The following is a 24,892-nucleotide window of genomic DNA, read 5'->3' on the forward strand; positions in this document are numbered from 1 at the left end:
AGGGTGGAGCGAATGACTTGGTTAAATGGCAGCCTCTTGATTCAGAAAGCGGCCCAGGAGAGGAGAGGTGGCATCTGGCTTCCCAGAGCCAGTGGGTCCTGGGCTAGTCCATGCGGATCCCCCAGAGCGGGGCCGTTCACGCTGCCCAGCTCTATTTTCCTGGTCCTTTCCCTCTCCTGTGCTCCTGGGCCACTGTGAGCCTCCCGCACACCCCCCCACCCATCTTGCCTCCTGCTTCAATGAGAAAGTGGAACCACTCAGAAGAGAAGCCCATAGGTGCCCTCCTAGTGGTGAGCATGTGCGCTGCCCTCCGCCTGTCCCCACGGGTGAAGCAGCCCTGCAATGTCTAAAGCCAGCTGTCCTCCTGGCCCAGATCCCACCCTCTTTGTCTACCTGCTGTTGGAGCAGGTTGGGGAGGGGGGAGAAAGGGAGCCACGCCCATCTCCTCCAGCCACGCCCATCTCCTCCAGCCACGCCCCTCCCATCCAGCCACGCCCCTGTCTCCTCAAGCAGCAGCATCCATCAGTGCAGACAGAGTACCTTGCCTTCTCGTTCCTCCTGTGCCAAAGTTCTCTGGTGCCCCCCCAAAACAGCCACTTCTCTGCTCCGCTTTGCAGCAAACTCCTGCGGTGTCAAAGTGCTGCTGCCTCCAGGTCCACCCCCACCCCCCGTTCTCTCTGTACACTTTCCAATTTAACTTCCGGCCCTCCAGGCCCCCACAAGCCCAAGGGCACTTGTCAAGGTCACCCATCTTCACGTTGCTAACACAATGGCAAATCCTCATTGACTCTGACCCACTGGCGGCACTTGACCAGGTGCCTCAGCCCCAAGGCCTTGAAACTTTTTTTCACTTGACTCCTCCTCTGGGCCTCCGCTCACTCCCTTACCCCCCCTGATTCCCACATTTGCATTTCCAGCCTGTGACGTCACAGGGGCCTGCCCTCCTCCAGGATGTCTAAGGGCGTCTCAGACCCCCTGAGACTTAACTCTTTTGTAAACTGTCAGTCCGCCTTTTGAGTGTATTTTAAAAGGGCCTTAATTTAATTGATTTTCACCAATTGTTAACATAAAATGATATTGAACTATTGATTTTACATGTCTCAGAGGCAATGTTTATATATAAGATTTTTTGGGGAGGTTGTGCTCATGGCATGCCGAGGTTTCAGGGACAGGGATCCAACCCTCACCATAGCAGTCACAACCCTGGACCCTTAACCCATTGGGCCACTAGGGAACTCCATGTAAGATTTTTAGAAGTTCAAGGTTTTGATAAATGAAATATGGCTTGATGGTTTATATAACCATCAAGTTATATTAACCGGGCAAAAAAATGAAGGATTAGAACCTAACTCTCCATTATTTCCTCCAAACCTGCACCCCCACTGCCGGCCGGTGGTCCTTTCATCGTTCCCACTGCTCCCTCTTATTCCTTTTCTTTTACAGCCCAGCCCCATTTTGCCAGCCTGCAAACCGTGACCACTCTAACTTCAAAATATACCCTGATTCCAGCCACTTCTCTCCCTCTTCGCTGTGCAGCCTGGTCCGGGCTCCGTGGCCTCTTCCCTGCACCACTCTCCCTGGACGGCGGCAGGAGCTTCCTGTAGACCTCCCGGCTTCTGCCCTTGCTCCTTAGAGCCTGTTCTTAACACAAAGATGGTTTTATCAAGTGGAGCAAATCATCTCACTTCTCATCTCATCTAACCCATCTCACTCAGACCTCCTGGGGTTGTAAGGCCCTACATGATGTCCCCTCCCCCATCTCCCTTTGTCCGGCTTCCCCCTCACTCAGTCTTTCCTCGTCCTCAAACACGCCAAACAAACTCCTGCCTCAGGGCCTTTGCACCTGCTGGTCCTGCTGCCTGGAATGCTCTTTCCATAGATCAACATCCAGGAGGCTGATAGCATCCCCATCTTCCCTGGCCTCCGTGGTGCAGCCCACATCAGCCCCCGATTTCCACTGTACTTACACCGCTAACATATTATATGTTTAAGTTGATTGTTTCTTATCTTTCTTGCCAGACTAAAGGCTCTTAAGGGCAGGGTTTTTTTTTTTTTTTCTTCATTATTTTGTTCATCGTCATGCCGGTGTATGCCCACGTGCTCCAGGCCAGGCCTGACACGCAGTAGACTGTCAACAGATGTTTGCCGAGATACTTGCTGAGACTCATATTTGAATAAATGACTGAATCGGGGTATAAACCCTGGGCTGTGAATCTATTCCCTTCACATCAGCCAAAACGATCTTTGCAAAACGGAAATCTGATGACATCACGCCTGATTTGAAACCTTTCATGGTTTCTCTCATTCATCAGGGAAAGACCAAAACCCTGCCCTGCTGCTACCTCCGCTGCTTAGAACCCTCCCCCATCTGCCGGCTCCACCCCAATGGGCTTTCGGGCCCTGGCCCTGGCTTTTGGCCTCTGTCTCAGGGCCTTTGCACCTGCTCTTCCTTTCTGCTCTGAAGGTACTTCCCTGTATCCCCTCTTCCCAATTTATTCTCCCTTCCTCCTGTCTCAGTTGGAGGGTCACCCTGGCCCAAGCTGGGCTTCCTTGTCATGTCCCCTCATTAGTACCTGCGCTTCCCCTTTAAGACAGAAGAAGATGAATCCTACAGGTTGTGTGTGAATGGGAAGAATGTCTGTCTTACCCACCCGTGTCAGCTCCGTGCGGGAGACACACCTGTCTCGGTTTACTCGGGCAACTCACTCAGGAGGTGCAACCTGGACAAGCCTCCAGACAACACAGAGGTGCTAAATCAAGAACTTGACCTTCTGGACCCATGTGGCTTTCTTGGCCTTCACGTCATCCATGTCCTGGCTGGATCACTGTGTCAGCTTCTCACTGGGACTCACAGGGACACCAGCCGTCTGGGGGCCTCTTTCCTTCCTGGTGTTGTGGGGCCAGTTTGTCACTACTTAAACCCTGAATGACAGTGACAAGATGGTGGCTCCTGGGAGGTCCAAGATGCTGGAGGCTGAGCCAAAGGTTTGGGGTGGTAGGGAAAGGTGTGGGGGACACAGGAGCCTTTCCCACCTGCTCCCTTGGTTACCATTGCTGGTTTCTTCCTGGGCAGGATACAAGGCGGAGGTGACAGTCAGCCAGGTGTACTCAGGCAGCCTCCGCGTGCTCAATCGCCACTTCTCCCAGGACCTTGCCCGTCGCGAGTCCAGTGCCTTCCGCAGTGAAACCGCCAAAGCCCAGAAGATGGTAGGAAGGACTGCGGGGATGGGAGGGAAGGATGGTGGGGCAAGAAGAGAGAGGGGAGGGGCCTGATCGTGTCAAGCCAGTTGATTGGTCCATGCAGAGCACCCATGGGGGCAGAGGCGTGCTCTAGGCATGAAGAAAGGGAGGTGGTGTAAGGCGGCGGGGAAGTTAGTAGACTCTGGGGTCAGATGTACTCGGACCAATCCTGACTGTGCCCCGTAGCAGGATCATGACCTTCAGAAAGTTAGGGGGTGCTGCCAGAACCCAGCCACACCCCCTCTCCTCCCGGAAGGCCATGGCTTAGGGCACTGGGGGTGGTCTCCTGCTGTGAGCCCCCACCACTCTCAGGCTCAGGACCCTGCCCTGACCAGCAGGGCAGATGGAAAGTGCTGAGAAGTTATTCCCAGCAGCAACCCTCAGGCAGGAGAGATGGAGAGGGTGGATAAATAGCCCAGCTCCCTTGGTCCCTGGAGAGGGCGGTTCTGAGGATGCCCCGCCCCTCTGAGAGCTCCCCGTTGCCCTGTGCCGCCACTGCCCATAGCTGCCCCCAACCCCTCTGGCACCTGCATGGCCCTGTTTCTCTTCCCCACCTGCATCATCCTCAGAATCACCTCCAAATGAACCACTTGCCTCATGTCCCGGATTAGGACCTGCTTCTGGGGACCCAGTCAAGGCTATCTTTCCTTCTCTGTCGAGTCGGGTAACAACAGCAGTGCTTGTCTGCACGGCTGCCGTGGGGTTGAAGCGAGAGAGGAGAGAGTGTGGCTGTTGTATCTCTACCGTTCAGAGTGCCTTAAGAAGCCACCGTCCTGCCATCCCTCCCAGCTGGCAGCACCAACACTGAATGTGCAAAGACCAACCGGCTGAGCTCCCAGTTGGTGGCTCAGGCTCAGGAGGGGACCCAGGAGGGGACCCAGGAAAAGACCAAGGAGCCCAGTGGGGCCTCTCAGAGTCAAAGAGTGACTTTTGATGAGGGGGAGAGGCTCTTGGTGCCTTCTGGTCAAGGTCGGAGCTGGTGGGGGCGGGGGCAGTGCTTGGGGGTAGGGGGAGGGACAAAAAGATGCAACGAGTTTTGTTTCCTGGCGTGGCCACTGCCCACCATGTGACCACAGGCAAGCCTTTCTACCCCGTGGGCTCCTCTGTCAAGCAGGGCTGCTGAGAGGAGGCAACGGGCATCCCAAGGCAGGAGGGGCACAGTGGGCGGGGGAGGGGGCTCTGACTGTTTCTCCCCCTTTTAGCTCAAGGAGCTCATTGCCAGCACCCGTCTGGGTACTTACTACAACTCCAGCTCTGTCTACTCCTTTGGGTGAGTCCTTCCCACGGCCCCCCAACAGGCCCCTGCTAGAATCTTAGGCTCCAAGAATAGGAGAGGACACTGGAGGCTTCCGATGCAATGACTTCATGTTTTAAAAACGGGAAACTGCAGTTCCCGTTGTGGCTCAGTCGTTTACGAACCCTAGTAGTATCCATGAGGATGGGGGTTTGATCCCTGGCCTCGCTCAGTTGGGTTAAGGAACCAGCTTTGCTGTGAGTTGAGGTGTAGGTCACAGATGCGGCTCGGATCCTGTGTGGCTGTGGCTGCGGCTGTGGTGTAGGCTGGCAGCTGCAGCTCTGATTCGACCCCTAGCCTGGGAACGTCCATACGCCGTGGGGGTGGCCCTAAAAAGCAGAATGATAATAATAATAATAAACAACATGGGGAAACTGAGCCACAGAGAGGCAACTTGGCTTCCCGTGTGTGACCTCCCTTCACCAAGTTTGGTTTCCTCATCTGTAGAATGGGCACAACGGCCTGGTAGGGACTACCCTGAACAGTAGCCATGGCATCCTTAGCAAAGGCCTGCTGGCATCGGGTGAGACCATGGAGAAGCGGTCCTGGGATGACCCGGCTGTCCCGTGCAGGTCTGGTTCCACCGCTTACGACAGGTTCCTTGGCACACGGCCTAACCACTTGTGGCTCAGTTCCCTCACCTGTCGGTCGAATGGGGATGCTGAGAGCACCTCCCTCAAAGCTTCCCACGGGCTTTCCGATGCCTGAGAGGTAGTAAGTGCTCACTGGGGCCCAGACGCCACACTCCCTCCCCAGCCCCTCTCCATTCTGCCCACCTCAGGGAGGGACCGCTCACCTGCTTCTTCTGGTTCATCCTCCAAATCCCTGAGCACCGCCGGCTGATGCTGAGCCCCGACGTGGTGCGGGCCCTGCTGGTGGAGGCGCTGCTGTCCACGGCCAACAGCTCGGCCCCTGCTGCTGCCGCCTACAGGGCCGAGTATGAGGTGGACCCCGAGGGCCTGGTGATCCTGGGTCAGTACCGGGGCGGGGGAGGCCTGGGAAGGCTGCCGCCAGGGCTGGGGCGCTTTCAGGGATGGGCCCCCACCCAGGTGGCCAAGAGCCAGGACCGAGGGGCGGCCCCCGGGGAGGACGGGCGGTCAGGGTAGAGCTCAGTCAGGCTGGCTCTGATGGCCTCTTCTATTTTGATTTTCCTTTTGTGTTTCTATTTATTTTTTATCTCTTTATTTGATTGTTCCTTTCCTTTTAACAGAAGCCAGCGTGAAAGACATAGTTGCACTGAATTCCACGCTGGGTAGGCGACTTTGGTGTTTCAAACTCTCCACTTTCCTTTGAGTTGGTGTTTTTCTTGGTTTGGTCGAGTGTCGGGGGTCCACATGGCTTTCATGGTGGGTGCAGAGGGGAGTGGCCTGGGGCACCCAGGCGGTGCCATGGTGGACTTGGTGATGGGTTTGAACAAGGCTGGGCACCTCTGGGGGGAGGAGAGGAGGTGTTGCACCGGTGTGAACACGTGTGTATCTTGTACAGAAGTGTGGACGTGCTGCATGTGTGGGGTGCGAGAGCGAGTAGCAGATTTAGTTGCACATAAACATGACCCTGCTTTTCTATCGTAGAATTCCATTTGCCCATGATCCACCGTTTCCACTGACGGTAGAAAATAATCTTGCTAACTGGAGGTGTGCTTTGGCTTTAAAACTTACTCTTTGGAGATATTTCTGTCACTCTCAAGGATACTCCCTCCACCTTTTCCTTTCCTTTCTCAGCCAGCCAGGCTAACCTGGGCTCTCCTCACAGCCCTCCCCTGTGCCCCTGTGCCCTGTCGCTAGAGTCTTGCTTTTCTCCAAGAGGCTCACAGTATTCCTGCTAAGCCCTGGGAAGTAAAGCACCAGCAGGACCCCTGTGCTGCACAATGCCAGGGAGTGATACCCATGTTGTAGTCTCTGTGACTGGAGACGCCTGGAGTTGTGCAGTGCACCACCTGTGCTACTGTACCTTGTGACTCTGAGCATGAGCTCCTACGTTCTCAGATTCTTCCTAGACCACCTAGAAGTTTCTTTTTTTTTTTCTTTTGGCTTTATAAGGCCACACCTGCTGTATATGGAAGTTCCCAGGCTAGGGGTTGAATGAGAGCTGCAGCTGCCGGCCTACGCCACAGCCTCTGCAATGCCTGACCCAAGCTGCATCTAAGACCTACACCACAGCTCACAGCAACGCAGGATCCTTAACCCACTGAGCGAGGCCAAGGTTCGAGCCAGCATCCTCGTGGATATTAATCAGGTTTGTTTCCACTGAGCCACAACAGGAACTTCCTTAAAGCCTTTAAACAGGCTTTTGGAGCATCCTGTCCATGCCAGGCCCCATACCTGCTCTGGTGACACCACCTGACCTTGTCCTCACCCCTGCCCTCAGAGGAGCTCCAAGCCCCAAGAGGGAGACAGACACATAAACAGATTCTCACAACATCAAGTGCCAGGGTTAGAAGAGAGATCCCGGAGGCAATGCAGAAAGGGAATCATTCTGCCCTGGGGACAGAGATGGATCCCCAGGGGCCGAGATCCAAAGCAGAGCAAGGGATGGCCTCTGGAGGGAGGAAGGAGTTGCTCCTGACCAGGGGTCCCTGAAGCCTTCATGGAGGAGGAGGCAACAGACTCAGGACAGGAGGACAGGTAGGAATCGGTCAGGTCCTGCAGGGGAGCGGGCACTCTGGGCAGAGGGACGAGCAGGAGCAAAGGCCAGGGGAGAACACACAAGGTCGTGTACTTTCTCCCAGCCTCCCCAAAGGCCTTTCCTCCTTTTTTCCTCCTTCCTTCCTTCCTTCCTTTCCTTTTTAGGGCCACACCTATGGCACATGGAGGTTCCCAGGCTAGGGGTCAAATTAGAGCTGTAGCTGCCAGCCTACACCATGGCCACAACCACGCCAGACCTGAGCCACAGCTCATGGAAACATTGGATCTTTAACCCACTGAGCAAGGCCAGGGATCGAACACACGTCCTCCCAGATACTAGTCTGGTTCATTACCACTGAGCCACAGTGGGAACTCCCAGCCACAGTGGGAACTCCCAGAACTCAGAGTGGCTGAGATACTGACCCAGAGTCACACAGTGGATGAGAGGTGGAGCCAGGATGATAAGGCAGAGTGTGGACGCCCCACATACCAGGCTGTCTCCCACATCTGGGGCTCACTCCCGCACCCCTAGTGCTTCCTGGCAGAGCACCCAACCTCCCTGCTTCACAGGCTCCTGGTGAGGTTTAAATGACACCCTTATGGCCCGGGGACTTCTGCTGGTCCCTGGAGCCTACATCAAGCACGGAGTAGGTGCCCAATAACAATGCTGAGTGAATGGATGGATGGATGGGTGGGTGGGTGGTATAGGTGAAAATGGTGACAAGTCACAGGACTTTCTCCCCAGCTCCACCTTCTCCCTCCCCGCACATCCACCTAAAGAAGAACTGTCACTGTGCATACTGAGCACCTGCTGTGTGCAAGGCACTATGCTGAGAACTCGGACATGCACCCTCCCTAAACTCTGGGACAACCAGGCTAGAATTGTCATTGCCCCCATATTACAGAGGACAAAACTGGGCCCCAGGAAAGACTAGGTGGAGATTAGAGGAATCTATGTTTTCTGGCCCAGGTCTGTAAAATGGGAACAATGAAACTATTTCATGGAGCTCTCGGGAGTTCTCATTGTAGCTCAGTGGGTTAAGAACCTGACTAGTATCCATGGGGTTGTGGGTACAATCCCTGGCCTTGTTCAGTGGGTTAAGGATCTGCCGTTGCCAAGCTGTGGCATAGGTCGAGGATGAGGCTCAGATCTGGCGTTGCTGTGGCTGTGGCTTTAATGGGACCCCTGGCCTGGGAACTTCCATATGCCGTGGGTATAGCCCTCAAAAATAAAAGAAACACATTTGATTCCCGGGAAGCACACCAAAATAATAACAATAATAAAATAAAATAAAAATAAAAGACACACGTAAAAAAAACAAGCCCCAACCCCCCAAAAAACTATTTCATGGAGCCATTAAATGAGATGGTAGGTGCATGGCCCTGAGCTCAGCTCCCTGCAGGCATCAAAGCGCTGGCTAAGTGCCATCTGTTTATTCTCGTGGTTTGGTTATCACTCGCTTCCTCCGCCTGGGCGGCCTCCCAGCCCTCCTGGAACATACCCCCTTCTCTTCACCTGCAATGAAACCCTCAGCTGCTCCTCTTACTGCTGGGCACCTCCCAACCCCCGAACTAGTCCCCAGTCTCCCGGCCTCCCCAGCCTTGCTCCCAGCAGCCAGAGGAGTCTATGATTCCAGCCCCACCTAACCTTCCATGGCTCCCGTGGCCACAGGAGGAAAAGGCTCATTTCCTGGCGTGATCTGAGCCCTGCCTCCCTCCTCCAACTGGCCCTCCTGCCTTGGAGTCCCCTGCCCGCTCAGCCGGCAGCCGTCACTGTCCTGCCTGCATCTGTATCTGTCCCCGATGTTTGTTGCTCCCGGGCAGCGACAGAGCCTTGCTCTGGTACTCGCCAAGTGCAGCAGGGGAAGGAATGCATGAGCCGGTGAACGAGTGAGTGGGTGAGGAGGCTGAAGATGGGAGCAGCAGCGGGACAGAAAGATGGGACTGAGCACCTCGGGGCTGAGCCCCACCAGCGGCTCTCCCGCCCCCAGCCCTGCCCGGGTGAGGACCTGACGGGGCTGGCCCCACCCCAGGTCTCTCCTCCCAGCTAACAGGAGTCAGGGGGCCTGTCCCTCTCCCCCACTCCAGGCTGCTACCGCTATAGCTACGTGGGCCAGGGCCAGGTCCTCCGGCTGAAGGGACCCGACCACCTGGCCTCCAGCTGCCTGTGGCACCTGCAGGGCCCCGAGGACCTCATGCTCAAACTCCGGCTCGAGTGGACGCTGGCGGACTGCCGGGACCGGCTGGCCATGTACGACGTGGCGGGGCCCCTCGAGGGGAGGCTCATCACCTCGTGAGTCCCTGGGAAGGCGGGGCGGGGGGCGGGCAGGGGGGGTGCTGGGAATGGGAAGGGGATGGAGGGGTGGGGTCAAAACCACCCCCAGATTCTGAGACAAGGGGCTGTGTGACGCTGGCCCCCGCAGTTGGTACCTGGGGACAGGGAGGCTAGCCCAGAAGGGGGTGGCGAGGGGAGACTGTACCGTGGGCAACCCCTCCTCCTCCCCCCGCCTCAGTTTCCCTATTCGTAACAAAACAGTTGCACTGGGAGTTCCCTTTGTGGCTCAGTGGTAATGAACCCAACTAGTATCCACGAGAACTCAGGTTCGGTCCCTGGCCTCACTCAGTGGGTTAAGGATCCAACGTTGCTGTGAGCTGTGCTGTAGACCACAGAAGCAGCTCGGATCCCACGTTGCTGTAGGGACTGCGGCTGGCAGCTGCAGCTCCGATTCAGCCCCTAGCCTGGGAACATCCATGTGTCACGTGTGCGGCCCTAAAAGAAAAAAAAGTCAGCTCTGGGAGGTGACATGATCTTGCTAGAATGCTTCAGAATCTGGCAGCCCCAGACTTCCGGCCCCACTCTGCTACTTCCTAGCTGTGTGCCCTAAGGCAAGTTACTTTGCCTCTCTGAGCCTCAGTTTCCTCACCTGTAAAAGAGGTGCACAACCACGCTTACCTTGCCGGGTTATGGTGGGAATTTTCATCAGTCCCTCTGTGCCAAGATCCTCACACATAGTAAGCATCAGTATCACTGTACATTAAGCATACCCGTTAAACATCCCATGCCATCCACTATCCCTCATCATCTAGAGTCTAGCTGGGGCTGGGTCATAAAGGGCATGGAATGCCAAGGGCAGTCTGAATGTTCACACTTGGTCAGCGAGGAACGAACGGGAAATTCTTGAGCAGAGGAGCAGGACTTTAGGATAAGGCGTGGAATGCAGGAGGTGGGCAGGGGGTGGGTGGAGGGGAGACCTTGAAGGGGCTGGAAATGACCTTGGCCTCCAGGAGCCTGATCACCTTCCTGCAGGGTGGGGGTGGAGTGCCGTGGATCTACAGGGTTCTGTAGGAGGTGGGGGAAGCACTGGGGCACGAGGCTGCTGCCTCCCCTGTCTTGCTTGGGCCGGCTTCCCGGCTGCGTGGGGCTGGGACCCGCAAGTTCAGATCAAGGGCTGTGCTGGAGGATGCGCTGGGCCACGTTCTCCCGGGCCCCCTTCCACAGGGCCTCTCTGAGTCTCTGAGCTGTGAGGCTGCGCCCTCCTCTGCAGCCCCACCCCGCCCTGCCAAGTGGTGACCTCAGTCTGGGGTGTGCGTGGGCTGGGTTCCTGGAGGGCTCTGGGAAGCTCAGAGAAGCCAGACACCATCTGATTTCCAGGCCTGATCAGAGCGGGGACGCTTCAGGGCTTTCCCTGGGCTTCTCCCAGGCTCCACCCCTCCTCAGCCTGCTGTGGCCGGCTGAGCTCTCTCCCCACTCCCTGTGGCACCAGCCTGCTTACTCCCTCTCAGACCCTCGGAGAAGCTGTAAAAGGATGGGTCAGACAAGACCGAGGTGTCCTCCAACGCACCCCAGACCACGCGGGGGCACCTTAGTGGTGATGGGGAGACAGAGTCGGGGTCGGAGCGGGGGAAGCCTCCACACTTTCACCTTGTTTTAGTTACAGCCAGGGCTCAGCTGCTAGGTAAGTAAAAAAAGTTTCCAACATTAAAAGCGACCATTTAAGGTGACCTTGGGGAGTTCCCGCTGTGGCTCAGCCGGTTAAGAACCTGACAAGTATCCACGAGGAGCCAGGTGTGATCCCCGGCCTCGCTCAGTGGGTTAAGGATCGCACCTTGCAGTGAGCTGCAGTGTAGGTCACAGTTGCGGCTCGGATCTGGCCTGGCTGTGGCTGTGGCGTAGGCTGGCAGCTGCAGCTCCAGTTCAACCCTTAGCCTGGGAACTTCCAAACGCCTCAGGTGCAGCCCTAAAAAAAAAAAAAAGGTGACATCAGGTCCCTCTTAACCCTAACATCTTACCTCCCACCTTCTGGAGGGGAGGAGCCCCCAGAGGCAGAGGAGAGAGTAGCAGAGAGGTGGGGGGACGGTGTGCACTGGCAGTGACCACAGGTCCCCCGTGGCCAAAGCAGGAGGTTGAGAAAGCGGGGACCAGTGCCTGGGTGGGCAGAGGCCAGGAGAAATGGCCTTTCCCAGCACCCCTGGGGACACTCCTGGCAGGACCCTGCTAGGGACACTCCTGGCAGCGCTGACTGTTCTCTCACCAGCGGCAGGGCTGCCAGGGCTGCTGCAGGCGGCATTTCTGAGGCTGTGCTTGGATTCCCCACCCTCGCCTGGGTGCCTGCAGTGCCCCCATCACGGCCACTCCCACCAGTCAAGTCCACGCGGCCCAGGGCGGGCAGGCAGGCAGTACCTCCACGTTGGATGTTGCTGCAGCCCTTCTGGGGGAGGCACAGTTATTAACTTCCTGGGAATTGGTCTGCCCATCAGCAAGGGCTCCAGAGGATTCTGTGGGAGACAAGAGGAAGTTTGACAGAGGTTGGCAAGGAGTGAGGCAGAAGCCGGGAGCCCCCTTCTGAAATGGGCGGAGCCGGGGCACGGATGGAGCGGGGGTCACCAGGCAGGGTCACAGGCCTGTCTCCGCTGTGGACAGAGCGGGGCCCCAGCATGTTCAGGAGCCTGTGTCCCCATCTGGAAACCAAGCAGTGACCTTGACAATCTCCGAAGAGCCTTTTCAAGGCTGACCTTCCTCTAAGGGTCTAGAATTCTAAGATAATGTTGTCTCTTCGGTGCCCCCTGCCCCACGGCCCAGACCGCACACCTGTCCTCTCTGTTCCAGCCCAGAACAAGGCCAAGGTCAGGGGTGGCAGCTGGAGGCTGTAGCCGCCAGAGGTGCCCATCTGTGCCAATCTCCCTGCTGGGCACTCAGGGGTCCTGGGGATTCCGAGGGGGTGGAGGGGTGCTGTGGGACTGGGAGTCAGCCGTCGGAGTTAAATCATAAGCTCTACCCCCCTTCTGGCCTCTCTCCCCTGGGGAGGTGGCCTGACCCTTACAGGGTGTCCAGTCAGTCCAGAGAGGGTCAGAGTCCTGCCTAAGGACACACAGCGGGCTGGCCAAAGCCCCGGATGGACAGGCTTCCAGTCTGTCCTCCTCTGCTCCTCCCAGCAGCCCTCTGCCCTCCCGGGGGACCTTCCCAGGCCCCGCCCCCCGCCACCTTTCTCTGTCTCACCAGGGTCTATGGCTGCAGTCGCCAGGAGCCTGTGCTGGAGGTCCTGGCGTCGGGCGCCGTCATGGCCGTGGTCTGGAAGAAGGGCCTGTACAGCTACTGTGACCCCTTCGTGCTCTCCGTGCAGCCCGTGGACTTCCAGGGTGAGGCGGCCAGGGGCCCCTAGGGGATGGGAAGGGCTCAGGGCAGAAGGCTGGGCTGCTCCTCCGACTTGCCTTCACCTTCTTTGTTCTGGTCGGGGATGGGATGGGGCGGGGCAGGGAAGGTTCTGGAAACACCTCTGTTCTCTGTTCCCCACCCCCACCTCCCACCCCAGTTCCCCCCCCCCATTCTTGCTCCACTGCCCCTAATTTCTTCACTCTGACCTCATCCCCTCTCCCGCCCTTCCCTCCCCCCTCACCTCCCCCTCATGGTCCCTCCTGCCCTGTTGTTGACTCTCTCGTTCCAGAGTTTACTGTTGGTCCTCCCTCCTCTCCTCTCTCATTCTCGCCCCCATTCTTCTCCGTGCCTCCTCTCCACACCCCCTCCCCTGCCCATCTTCCCTCTGCATCCACCCTGGCCGAGTCTGGAGGCTGGGGTTCCTCTCATGCCAAAGGTCCGCCGCGCAGTTCTCCCTGGAGATGGCATAGGATGCTCAGGGGTGGGTGATTCACTGCATGTCATGGGAAAGGATCCCCAGGCTGCCCCACTGAGCCTCCCCCACCCTCCTCTGCTTCCCGATTCCCCTCTCCCACCCCCTTTCTCTGGAAGAGCACCCCCGCCTCACACCCACTGGCTGGTTGTCCTTGGGCAGAGAGCAGCAGCCTCTGGGCAGCAAAGCGAACTGTGCCGTTTCCTAGGCTCAGTGGAAGGGAGGTTACGAACCGGAGCCGGCGTGCAAGCTGCCGCCACCCCTGCCTCTGCCACCAGTCTCCTCTTCCTGCCTACTCCCCCTCCTTCTCTTGGTGTCCACCCCACTGGTCTCCTGGTAGTGCCCCGGGTCCACGGGTGACCCTCTGGGAGTCCCTGGGGCTGAGAAGTTGCTAGAGCCGGCCCGTTCTCCCAGGCATCTCTGATGTAGCTCCAGGAGGAGGGGAATGGAGGGCTTTAGAACCCTGACTCCATCGAAGGTGGTGGGCCAGCTGGGGACACACCTGCTCCCCATTCCCTGCCCTCTCACTGTGTGACCTCAGCCAAATCACACATCTTCTCTGAACCTCACCTTTGAAATGGGGAACAATTCCCTCTCCCCCAACTTCCGTAACTGTGAGCCTGGCACAGCAGTGAACATATTCAGTAAGAGGTCAGGGGCCGCACAGCTGTTGTCCGTGGCAAACACTTAGGGAGCACCTAGTGCATGCCATGCCTGTTCATGCCACTCAGCGACCCTATGAAGTAGGTACCGTTCTGGTCTCCATTTCACAGATGGGGAAACTGAGGCCCAAGGTCACATGTTCACACTCAACCATTAGGCTCTACCATTTAGTGGGAGTAGGGGTGGTGGGGTTTCAGCTGCCCCACCCTGCACCTGTTGGGAAGTGCCATGGGGTGCGGCTGAGCGACCCCGTATAACTTCTGCTTTCTGGGTTCAGCCTGCGAGGTGAACCTGACCCTGGAGGACCGGCTGGAGCCACAGGGCATCCTCAGCACACCATACTTCCCCAGCTACTACTCACCCAGCACCCACTGCTCCTGGCACTTCACGGTGAGCCCGCCTACCCTCTGCCCGGAGCACCCTGTAGACCTCCAGAGACCCCGGCTGGGAGGGGAGCACTGACCTGCCTCTGCTGAAGCACCATCTGTTGGCTCTGGGTGCCAATCCCTCTGAGGTTGGTTGGGGGGATGGCTCTCTTAGCCATGGTGATGCCCGTTTGTTGAGTGACTAACAAACCTCAGCCCTAGCCAGTACTCTGTGTTCGGCAGGCCTCCTTCTCCTTTTGTTGTCCAGGGAAGTGGGGCCACCTGCTGACCAGCTCCTCTGTCCCAGGTGCCCTCCCTGGACTATGGCTTGGCCCTCTGGTTTGACGCCTACGCGCTTCGGAGGCAGAAATATGACATGCCCTGCACCCAGGGCCAGTGGACCATCCAGAACCGGAGGTACCCAACCCTGGAACCCCCTTCCTTTCCCCATAGGTAACCCCCCTTGGGAGCCCGAGTCTGGGACCTCGGAGGGGGCGCATAGGACGAGAGCAAAGGCCAGGACAGTTGCTTGGCCCTTGACCCCATTCCTCCCCCAGCCACCACCCAGGGGTCTCAGACACACATTTGTCCTCAGTCACCTTGCATGCTGATCCTAGCGAGAGGAAAATGGTTTCGTTTCCATGGGCACTGTCACCCCACTGTCTGGCACTCCAAATCCTTAAATGAGATAATGCAGAACCACAGAACTCAGCGGCGCTAGGGTGCCTTTCCCTAAGCCCATCCAAGTGCAATTGGAGGCACCCCTTCCATTATCCTGCTCCCTTCTCTTGCCCAAAAGCAAGCAGCTTCTGGGCTGGAAAGCTGCCCAGCCAGGGTCAACGCTGCTCTTGCTAATCTGGCCACTGCCCAGAGAAACCCTGAATCCCCCTGTGTCCCCTGTGGGCACTAGCCCTGCTACCTGCCCTGCCCCTGGCCCCCCTTGTGACAAAGTTCCTGAGGAAGTTCCTGTCCCTTGGGGAGGTGGGCAGGACACAGCGGGGACAAGCCATCCTCTGATCAGTGTGCCTGCAGCTTGAGCAGTAGGATAAGAACTGGGAAATGCCCACCAGGGCTGGCAACCTGGTGGTCCTGACAGCTGCAAAGGGGCAGAGTGGGCAGGGAGGTGAGGAACCGAGACAGTGCAGGTCTGGGGAGAGGGGAGAATCAGGGCACTCAGAGGCTGGCATTTTTATAATGGGAGGGGCTCCGTGTCCAAACGCCGTGCGGGAGCATCCCACCGAGGAAGAGACAGTGGCTCAGGGGCAGGTGATAATGGGGCGGCAGATGAGGGGGAGCAGTGGGAGGGATGTGGGAGGCAAGGGGGGGCATCAGGAGGACCCCCTTCCCTGGCTCCATTCTTGTGGGGCGACAGAGTCTTGGGGAGAGAGAAGGCATCTCAGAGTAGCCTTGCAGAACTGGGGAGAGCCCTCCCCGTCTGGGGTCCGAGGATGTTGATGAGAATATTATCTTATTAGATCTATTATCTAATAGATCTGCCCTCCCTTCCAACCCTGGATCCTAGGGGTCCAACAGAGTCTGAGATTTTAATATGCAAGCTTCTTGATTTCTCGGTCTCACAGATTTTGAGTATCCAAGATTCCAACACACTAAATTTGAAAAGTCCTAGGACTCCAGAATTCTTGGACTCTAGGCTTGGTGTCTGAGTTCATGTCTTTTGCTTATCGCTTGATCCTATGGAAAAGCAGCAGCCAGACAAAAGGTGACAGGGGCAGGGATGTGTGCTGACTCGTCGGCATGCTTTCAGGGTTTTTGCAATGTATCAGGGGCCGAGATTAAAAGGAAAAAGAAGACATGTTGAGGGGGTGAGTTCAGGCCTGGCTGTTTGGGGCTGACATCTGATGGGGTGACTCTGGCCCTGTGTTGTTTGGAGAGCAGAGGCCACGCTGTCCTACAGGTCCCAACACATGGTGGCATGGCTGATCATGGCTGCCCTGATCCCTCACGGAGCTCCCTCAGAGAGGGCAAGGCATTTGAATGAAGTCACCCAGCCCGTAACTAGAGAAACCAAAGCCGAGTGAAGCAGTGTGATCCAGAGCGTGGGGCATGGGCGGGCACGTGTGTGCCTCCGTGCCCATATGCGTGTCCACGTCAGCGCGGAGCCTTCCAGCAGAGCCTCTGAGCAGCCGTGCTAGCTGTTCCCTCCCTTGGCCAAGGCATACCCAGCCACCCGCCGGCATCCTGCTGAAGGGCCTCCGTTCTGAGAGCAGCCCGGGGAGTCCCACCTCTGTCTTCTCAGACCTTTGTTCAGGGTCCAGGGCTCCCAGGTGGAGCCCCCTGTCCCCCTGTCCGTCTGCCCCCAGGCTCCTGCCCGTGTCTGCGTATGGAAGGAAAGGCAGAAGTGTGCCTGCAGGTTGTAAGCACGGGACAAACCGTTTCCTCTCGTTATGATCTTTTTTTGATAATGATCATCCTATGTAGTTGCTGGGAAATTCTTTGAATGAGCATTTGTTGGAAAATCTGCCTGTGTGGGCGGCAGAGACATGAGCGGCCTGGGGAAGAGTTGGAGATTTCCAGGCACAGGGTCTGCAGGGAGGGGAGGGCACGGTCCTTCGGCCCGGCATGGCCATCGGTGAGAAGCCACAGAGGGCGGGTGGGGCAGAGGGGGTCTCAGCCTCAGGGCCAGCATGGTGATGAGGAGAGGCTGGCCTGGGCCCCCTCCTCTGGCAGGTGTCTTGGGCGCACCACCTCGCTCCTCTGAGCCCTTCTGCCATCCCCCCACTTCCCCGTTTTCTACCCCCTTTCTCTGTGGCTGAGGCCTCATGCCCTTTGAGTGGCCTGGAAGTGGGGGAGGGACCTGACCTCGTGAAATCCGGCCACCAGCTGCTCCATTTCGCAGAACCCACTCCAGCTGGGTGTCAGTGCGGCACTGGCTTCCCCCTTTCCGGGAACCTACGTCCTGCCAGCTTCCTCCCCTGTGATGTCACTTTTTTTGTGATCAGCCCAACCAGTTCCACTTTGCCCATGGGGACAGGCAGAGCCATTGGCTCCTTAGGCCTAGCTGGAGCCCCTCAGGCCTGGCCTGGCTCTGGGGAGGCCCTCCTGCTCTCCTGAGCCCCTGGACGGTCACAGGGGCTCCCTGAGGAACTGCCGGGTGCTGGCCACGTGGCAGGAGGGGCTCCAGCTGCTGTCCGCAATGAGCTCACAGCCTGACGATATCAGCAGCTGGTTTTCAGAGAAATCATTTCTCACGTATATCCTAAAACCTGGTCCCACCAGGGAGCTGGCACCCTCTCTTACGACCTGAAAATGGATGCTTGCTGAGGTTGAGTCAGATGCCCAAGGGCACACAGCTAGTTCATGTGGCAAATCCCAGGCTCAGCCTCAGCTCTGCAGCTTCAGGTCCACCGCTCTGGCCACCAAGTCAGACACTGCCGACCTCCTTTTGCAGTGCTTGCCTTCTCTGATCCTCCACCCCATTTAGCCTGTCCTTTGGGAAAGGAATGTGTATGTCTATCCGTTGATTGATCCATCCACCCCTCTTCCACTGATCCATCCATCCAACCATCCATCCATCCAGCAACCCTTCTTTCTTTCCTTCCTTCCTTCCATTTATGCATCCAATCCATCTGTCCATCCACCAACCCACCCTTTCTTCTATCCATCTATCCATAAAAACGCCCACACCGCCCATCCTTCCTTCTTTCTTTTTCTTTTCTTTCTCTCTCTCTCTCTTTTTTTTTTTTTTTTTTAATAGCTGCACCTGCAGCGTATGGAAGTTCCCAGGCTAGGGGTCAAATCAGAGCTGCAGCTGCCAGCCTACACTATAGGCACAACAGCGCCAGATCCAAGCCACATCTGCCACCTATGCTGCAGCTCATGGCAACGCCAGATCCTTAACCCACTGAGTGAGCCCAGGGATCGAACCTGCATCCCCATGGATACTAGTTGGTCCTTAACCAGCTGAGCCACAATGGGAACTCCCATCCTTCCTTCCATCCATCCATCCACCCACCATCCAATCTTTCTTGAACTCCTCCCTGTGTAGAGTTGCTGATATAGAGGGTTGACCAGGTCACTGCTTACTGTCCAGGTGAAACAAGAAGGAAAATTCCCCAAATCCAGAGAAGTGAGAAGGCGCAAGGCAGGGCCCAGTGCAAAAACGTGCCTTCAGACTCCCAGCACTGTGTAGCTGAGATGAGAGGTGGGCTCCATAGCCTTCTGACTTCTGGTGCTCTTGGGAGAAGGTCTGTAGGGGAGCGGACAACATTTGGTGGGTGGGGAGGGATGGGAGAGCCAGAAGATGCACACCTTCTCCCAGAAGGCACTGCAGCAGGAACCAGAAAGGAAGATGTGCAAAGGGGCCAGGCCAGCACGTAGTTCCATGAAGCAGGTTGCGTGGGGGAGAGGGAGGGAGGGGCCTGCTTAGCTGGACCACATGTGCCTTGCCTAATTCAGGTAGCTTTTGATTACTTCCAGCCAGTGTTTCTGGGGCTTATTTTTCAGATGCAAAAATCTAGATTATTAGATGAAATTAGCTGGCAACTACATTGGAAAAAAAAAAACAACAACAAAACTTTTTAACACCACGTAGACTAAACAGGTCATCTTTAGGTTGAGCGATTCAGCGTAAGTCGCCAGATTATAGCCTCTGCCTTGAATTCTTTTCTGGCTCCTGTTAATGAAAGGCTTTGCCCCGGGAATTCTGCCATCTCCAATTCTGCCCCAGGCCTCCAGAGTGAGAACTAGATGCCACCCAGACTGGGTAGGCTCTTGAGTACCAGGCTGAACCACAGATGGCTTCTGGAATTCTCTCTTGGATGCCAGTAGAAAGATGTCCCTTTGGCAGGTGCTGGTGCCTTAGAGCCCCCGGCCAAGGCTGGCGTGACCATGCAGGCTTCAAATTCTTATCAACATTCCAATGCCCTCCAACCCAGCTGTGGCCCCTCCCTGTCTCTCCACACTCTCTCCATGACCGTGTGGGGACAGTGCCCCAGGCCCCCGAACCTTAAATATCTTCAGGGATGTACCTGTCCCGTATTTCCCCCTGCCCAGTATTCCCAGCCCCCAGATGCCCTGTCCACTCGTCAGGGCACTTCTCTGGGGACAGTAATCCTTAATGACATTTGTTTAAATACTTTAAAAACAAACAAATGACAAAACCCCTTTGTTTGCCTAGGTTGTTTCATTTGTTTTGTTTTAGGGCCATACCTGCGGCACATGGAAGTTCCCAGGCTAGGTGTCCAATTGGAGCTTCACCAGCTGGCCTGTGCCACAATCACAGCAACGTGAGATCCAAGCCACATCTGCAACCTAAATCACAGCTCACGGAAATGCCAGACCCTTAACCCACTTGAGCGAGGCCAGGGATCCAGCCTGCATCCTCATGGATACTAGTTGGGTTCTTAACCTGCCGAGTGGCAGCTCAACTCCTGCTTAGTTTTAAAAGGATAAAGGCCAGACTTGCTCAGGGACGCCCCCTGGTGGCACCTTATCCCTCTCTGGTCCCCCAGGCCTGTGGGAGTCTAGGTCGTTTTCAAAAACTTCCATCTCAGAAACTCTCTATACTCTTTAAAATTACTGAGCACCCCAAAGACTTTTTAACCTGTATGAAAACCATATTTATAATCTATGTTTACAGTATTAGAAATTAAAACTAAGAACAGTTAAAAACATTTATCAATTCATTTAAAATAATAAGGATATTTTTTATGAAAAATTAAATATATTTCCCAAAGCTAAAAACATTTGGTGAGGAAAAATAACATCGTTTTGCATTGTTGCAACTTTCTTTAATAACTGGATGAATAGACCCCAACTGAATCTCCCCACATCTGTTTCCGCATTCAGTGGGTTACCATATCAGACATCACGTAGTCTCTGGAAAATTCCACTCTATCCTTGTGGGAGAAGGAGGGTGAAAACCTGAGAATTATTATAAAAATAATTTTTAATTTAATTATAGTTGATTTACCACGTTGTGTCAATTTCTGCTATACATAAAAATAATTTTTACTTTGGACCCCCAGGGGCCCCCAGAATTATTTATTGGTAGGAGGGCAAGAAAACGGCCACTGCAGCCAGACAGTATGGGGAGGCTGTAGGTTAGGCCAGGTCTGGGGGAGGGGCCCATGGGGAACCTAACCGCTCAGCCTCTGGAGCTCAGGTGGCCTCGAGGGTCAGGGAGCCTACCTACCCAAAGAGCAGGTTCAGGGCAGCCTCCTGGCTCCTGCGGACGCTGGATTCGGGTGCAGCCCAGCACGTCCCTTCCAGAGCCTCATCTGAAAAATGAGATGAGAACAATGCCTCCTCACAGGGTGGCGTTGCTGAGATGCCCTGCAACGAGGCCTCGGGATTTTAATGAGGGAGGCGCCGGACCAGAAGGTCCAGCTGTGCCCCGCCCCCCAACACCTTGGGGTGTTAAAACCACCCCCAAGCTCTTCCTCGGTGGTTCATTGATTAACTCATTGATTAATTAGGTGAACTATTAAGGGCTTGCCATGTTCTAGAAGTTCTGAGGAAGTCTCTGCCCCCCACCTTGTCCCTAGGAGTTAGGGGACCAGTCCATGGGATGCTGTATCGACCGTGGGAGGCTCCCATCATGCTTTGGGGCACTCCCACCTGCTCTTTTGACGTCCTCCTACCTTCTCAGCGGGGGGCATTTTCACCTCTCTCGTGGCAGATCTTTCCGCCTGTGTTCTGGCTGCATGTCCCTCATCCATGAAGGCATTTCTGTTTGCTCTGCGCAAACACTCCCTTCTCTGTGGGGCCATTCCCATGAGCTGATGGGGGCCGCCCCTTCGGGTCTGTGAGGATGTCCCGCTGGGGGAAGGCAGGGAAATCTAGGCTGCTCTCGGAGGAGGGTTCCGCCTCTCCGGGGGCGTGGCTGCGCCTGCTCCGTGAACACACACCCACTTGCTCTGCCAGGCGACGTGGAACCAGACATGACGGGGGGATTGAGCCCCAGGGTCTCCCACCCTGGAGATGGGAGGATGGCTAGGATGGCTACCTGCTCTCTGGGGGTATTCTGTCTGTCTGTCGAGGTCTCCCACCGGGTCTGTAGGATCAAGAGCATCATCGGTGGGGTTGGGGGTCCGGCTGGGATGAACGTGTGCTCCTGAGGCTGGGGGATGGGCCCACCCGAGTGTGGCCACGCTCGGAGAAGATGATGCCCATTAGCACTGCACTCGTGCCTCCCTCATGGCCAGAGAGTCACAAGGAAGCCACCAGGGCTGTGGAGGCTTACTCATTGGGCGGGACAGGCTTGACTGGAGACCGAGGCTGCCTTCTCATTCCACGCAGAGCACCAGGGCAGCGTCCCTTCTTGTCAAGGACTTTTTTTTTTTTTTTTTGGCTTTTTAGGGCTGCAACCATGTCATATGGAAGTTCCTGTGCTAGGGGTTGAATCGGAGCTGCAGCTGCCGGCCTGCACCACAGCAACACAGGGTCCGAGCCAAGTCTGCCACCTGCACCACAGCTCATAGCAATGCCAGACCCTCAACCCACTGAGTGAGGCCAGAAATGACCCATCCTCATGGGTACTGGTCAGGCCCATTACTGCTGCACCACAGCAGGAACTCTCTGTCAAGGACTTTTGTATCTACTGAGGCATTGGAGCCTTTTGTCAGATGTCAGGTCAACAGAGACGGTAATTTCCCTTATTTTATAAGGGAGGAAAGTGAGGTTCAGAGAAGGACCCTGACCTGCTAGAATCTCACAGCTCCTAGGTGAATGGGACTGGAATCCAGATGTGAAATTTTATCTTGCAGGCAATGGGGAGCCACTTGAGGGCTTTTGAGCAGGGGAGTGACATAGCCAAGCTGCTTGTTAGATGATGCTGGGGGTGAGCCGTCACCCCTGGGGAGAAATCAAGACAGAGGAGGTGGGGGTGGGGTCAGGGTGTGGCTCCCCCTTCCTCTCTGGCCGCCTTGTCCTTGCTCTGTCTGCGCCTGGGCACCCAGGCTGTCCTCTCCCTTGGACCAGCCCGTGTGGCCCTGAGTCTGAGTCTATCACTGGTCACCCCTAGGCTGTGTGGCCTGCGCACCCTGCAGCCCTATGCCGAGAGGATCCCCGTGGTGGCCACCGCCGGCATCACCATCAACTTCACTTCCCAGATCTCCCTCACGGGGCCCGGCGTGCAGGTGCACTACAGCTTGTACAACCAGTCGGATCGTGAGTGTGGGCAGACTGGGGGGGCGGGGCGGGCACCCCCAAACCCCCTGCAGCTTCTCCCTGCCTCTCGCCTGTCCCAGAAAGCACTGAGAAGCTGGCAAGAGGAGTGTGTGAGTGTGCCTGTGCGGATGTGTGCACAAACGTATGCAGCTTTGTGTGTGCCCACGTGTGCACAGCAGTCATGCGTGTCCACGAGGTATGTACATACTCATACATACCAGCCTGTATGCTGCGTGCCTGTACCCAGACATGTATGTCCACGTGGCCCATGTACACAGGCATGCGCGTGGGTACACACATGAGCACACAGATGCGACGCGTTTGCACGTGTTTCAGTGGTGACGTGTGTCCTAATGGCGCCCTCCCTGTCCAGCCTGCCCCGGAGAGTTCCTCTGCTCTGTGAATGGACTCTGTGTGCCTGCCTGCGACGGGGTCAAGGACTGCCCCAACGGCCTGGACGAGAGAAACTGCGGTGAGCAGCCCCCCACTCCCATCTCTCTCCCCACATCCGTCTGCACTGCGCTGAGCCCACCCCTTCGAGAGCGGCACCACCATGGACAGCTCCCACCAGCCGCATCCAGGGAGCAGGGCGCTCTCCGTGGGCAAGATGGAAACACAGAGTGGGCAAGGGGCCTCTCCAGGGCCACCCCGTGGAGCAGTGGCAGGGACAAGCTGGGACCCAGGTGTCCTGACTCCCTGCTCAGGGCTTCTGGCCACCAGGCCATCACGCCCAGTCTTCTGTCCATCCAGCCGTCCAAGAAGGAACAGAGCACATGAGGGAGAGTCGGACCACGAAGGAGAAGGCTCTGAAGCTGGGATGGGCAGGCCCAGGGTGCCAAGGAGAGAACCTTCCATCTCTCTCCTTTGAGTGGCATCCCTACCCTCCACTCTAGGGTTTCAGGCTGGAGCTGCCAACTCCTCCTGAGGTTGTGCCCAGCCCTGGCAGAAGGGGCTCAGGGTCCTGATGGCCCCCCAGCCAGGACCCTCTTGGATGTTTACCTCTTCCTCTGAATCCTGGTTTCTGGCCCCCAGAGTCACCACCAGGGAAGCCTGTTCTTGTCTCATCTCCCCAGCTCACCCCATCCCAGCAAAGTTTTACGTATGTGGGGAGAGAAGCAGGAGGGAAGGGAGATGTGCCTGCCTCTGGGCTGATCGTGCCTTCATGCTGGGGGAGGTGCCTCATATTTGAAACCAGAACATCTGGCTTCAAGTTCTGGCTCAACCAGGTGACCTTGGACAAGTCATTTCCTTTCTGTTGCCACCCATGAAATGGGGCATCTCACGGGGTGGCTGTGACACTCAGGTGTAAAGGAGCTGAGAAAGAGATGTGTGAGCGTGACGAAATGAGACCCAATACGCATTCTCCAGGCAGCACAAAGTCCCAGCCGGCTGCCTCTGGCTTCCTCCCACCTGTCCCCTCTCTGTGTCCTCACGCAGTTTGCAGAGCCACATTCCAGTGCCAAGAGGACAGCACGTGTATCTCACTGTCCAGGGTCTGTGACCGGCAGCCCGACTGTCTCAATGGGAGTGATGAAGAGCAGTGCCAGGAAGGTAGGGCAGGGTATGGCCGGTATCTAGAGGGAGAATAAAGAATGGGCTCAGCCAGAGAGCCCAGCCCTTCTGCATGCTTCTCCTGCAAAGGTTTCTGCCCTCTGGTCCAAATACTTACCAACCCATCTATAAGTATGCTGTATGTCCATCTGTCTGTTCATCCATCCATCCATCCATCCATCCATCCATCCATCCATCCATCCATCCACCCACCTGCCCATCTATCCATCTTCTGGTCTCTCCAACCACCTTGTCTGACCATTGATTCATACCTCCACTCACCCATTCACCCATTGTCGAACCACCTCTCTCTCTACCCACTAAACCACCAATCGATCCATTTACTGATTTACCCAACTCCCTGTCCATACATGTCCTTTGTTCCATCCTTCCTCCATGCATCCATGAATGCAGATGTACATGCATCCATTCCAGTGATCTTTGCGCACTGGCCCTTACATCCACTCATTCATCCACCCTCATAGCTGCTTGTCAGTCTTCCCACCAGACCATTAAGCCACCCATCTGTTGGTCTGCCCAATCTCCTGTCTGAGCCTCCAAGGTTTAGCCATCCATCCATCCATCCATCCATCTGACCAACCAACCTTCACTTGCATGCTACCCAGGGATGCGCGAAGCAGACTAAGGAAATGGAATCAAAGATACCAGAGATGTGGTCTCAGCCTTCTGGGGATTATTTGATAGTAAAAAAAAATGATGGGTGACTCTCTCTGGCCCAAAGGCTTTTGAACATCACGTCCAGGAGCATAGGGAGACTGGAGGGCGAGGAGGAGATCAGGCTGGGAAAGCTTCCTAGAGGAGGTGGGCTTTGAACTAGACCTTGAGGAGACATAGAAGTTAAATAGAGGAGGAAAGGAGACGAGGCGAAGGCTGGGTGGT

General features: G+C 56.3%; 1 protein-coding gene and 1 long non-coding RNA gene across 7 annotated transcripts in view; one reads left to right on the plus strand and one right to left on the minus strand.

Annotated features, from left to right (window-relative positions):
• TMPRSS6 (transmembrane serine protease 6) overlaps positions 1-24,892 on the plus strand; it is a 50,314-nt gene that overhangs the window by 18,612 nt on the left and 6,810 nt on the right. For 3 of the 6 annotated variants that reach the window (XM_084955403.1, XM_084955401.1, XM_005663807.4), the window contains exons 3-13: positions 3,074-3,207; positions 4,443-4,510; positions 5,316-5,506; positions 5,745-5,786; positions 9,247-9,451; positions 12,659-12,795; positions 14,224-14,336; positions 14,619-14,728; positions 22,296-22,441; positions 22,815-22,913; positions 23,879-23,992. In XM_084955403.1, coding sequence (XP_084811529.1) covers positions 3,074-3,207; positions 4,443-4,510; positions 5,316-5,506; positions 5,745-5,786; positions 9,247-9,451; positions 12,659-12,795; positions 14,224-14,336; positions 14,619-14,728; positions 22,296-22,441; positions 22,815-22,913; positions 23,879-23,992 — 1,359 coding nt within the window. The remainder of the gene's footprint in view (positions 1-3,073; positions 3,208-4,442; positions 4,511-5,315; positions 5,507-5,744; positions 5,787-9,246; positions 9,452-12,658; positions 12,796-14,223; positions 14,337-14,618; positions 14,729-22,295; positions 22,442-22,814; positions 22,914-23,878; positions 23,993-24,892) is intronic. The other 3 variants (XM_084955404.1, XM_084955402.1, XM_021091527.2) reach the window with 1 other exon arrangement.
• On the minus strand, positions 20,040-21,052 carry LOC102159397 (uncharacterized). The gene is made up of 3 exons (XR_002343907.2): positions 20,914-21,052; positions 20,466-20,550; positions 20,040-20,194 (listed from the first exon to the last, which is right to left on the minus strand). It is a non-coding gene; the product is annotated as an uncharacterized LOC102159397 (long non-coding RNA).

The sequence above is a fragment of the Sus scrofa genome, chromosome 5 (assembly GCF_054392235.1).
Source record: "Sus scrofa isolate SSC_HxYL_T2T_F1_AM1 chromosome 5, Sscrofa_HxYL_maternal_Yorkshire_Landrace_v2.0, whole genome shotgun sequence".
Taxonomy (NCBI): Eukaryota; Metazoa; Chordata; class Mammalia; order Artiodactyla; family Suidae; genus Sus; species Sus scrofa.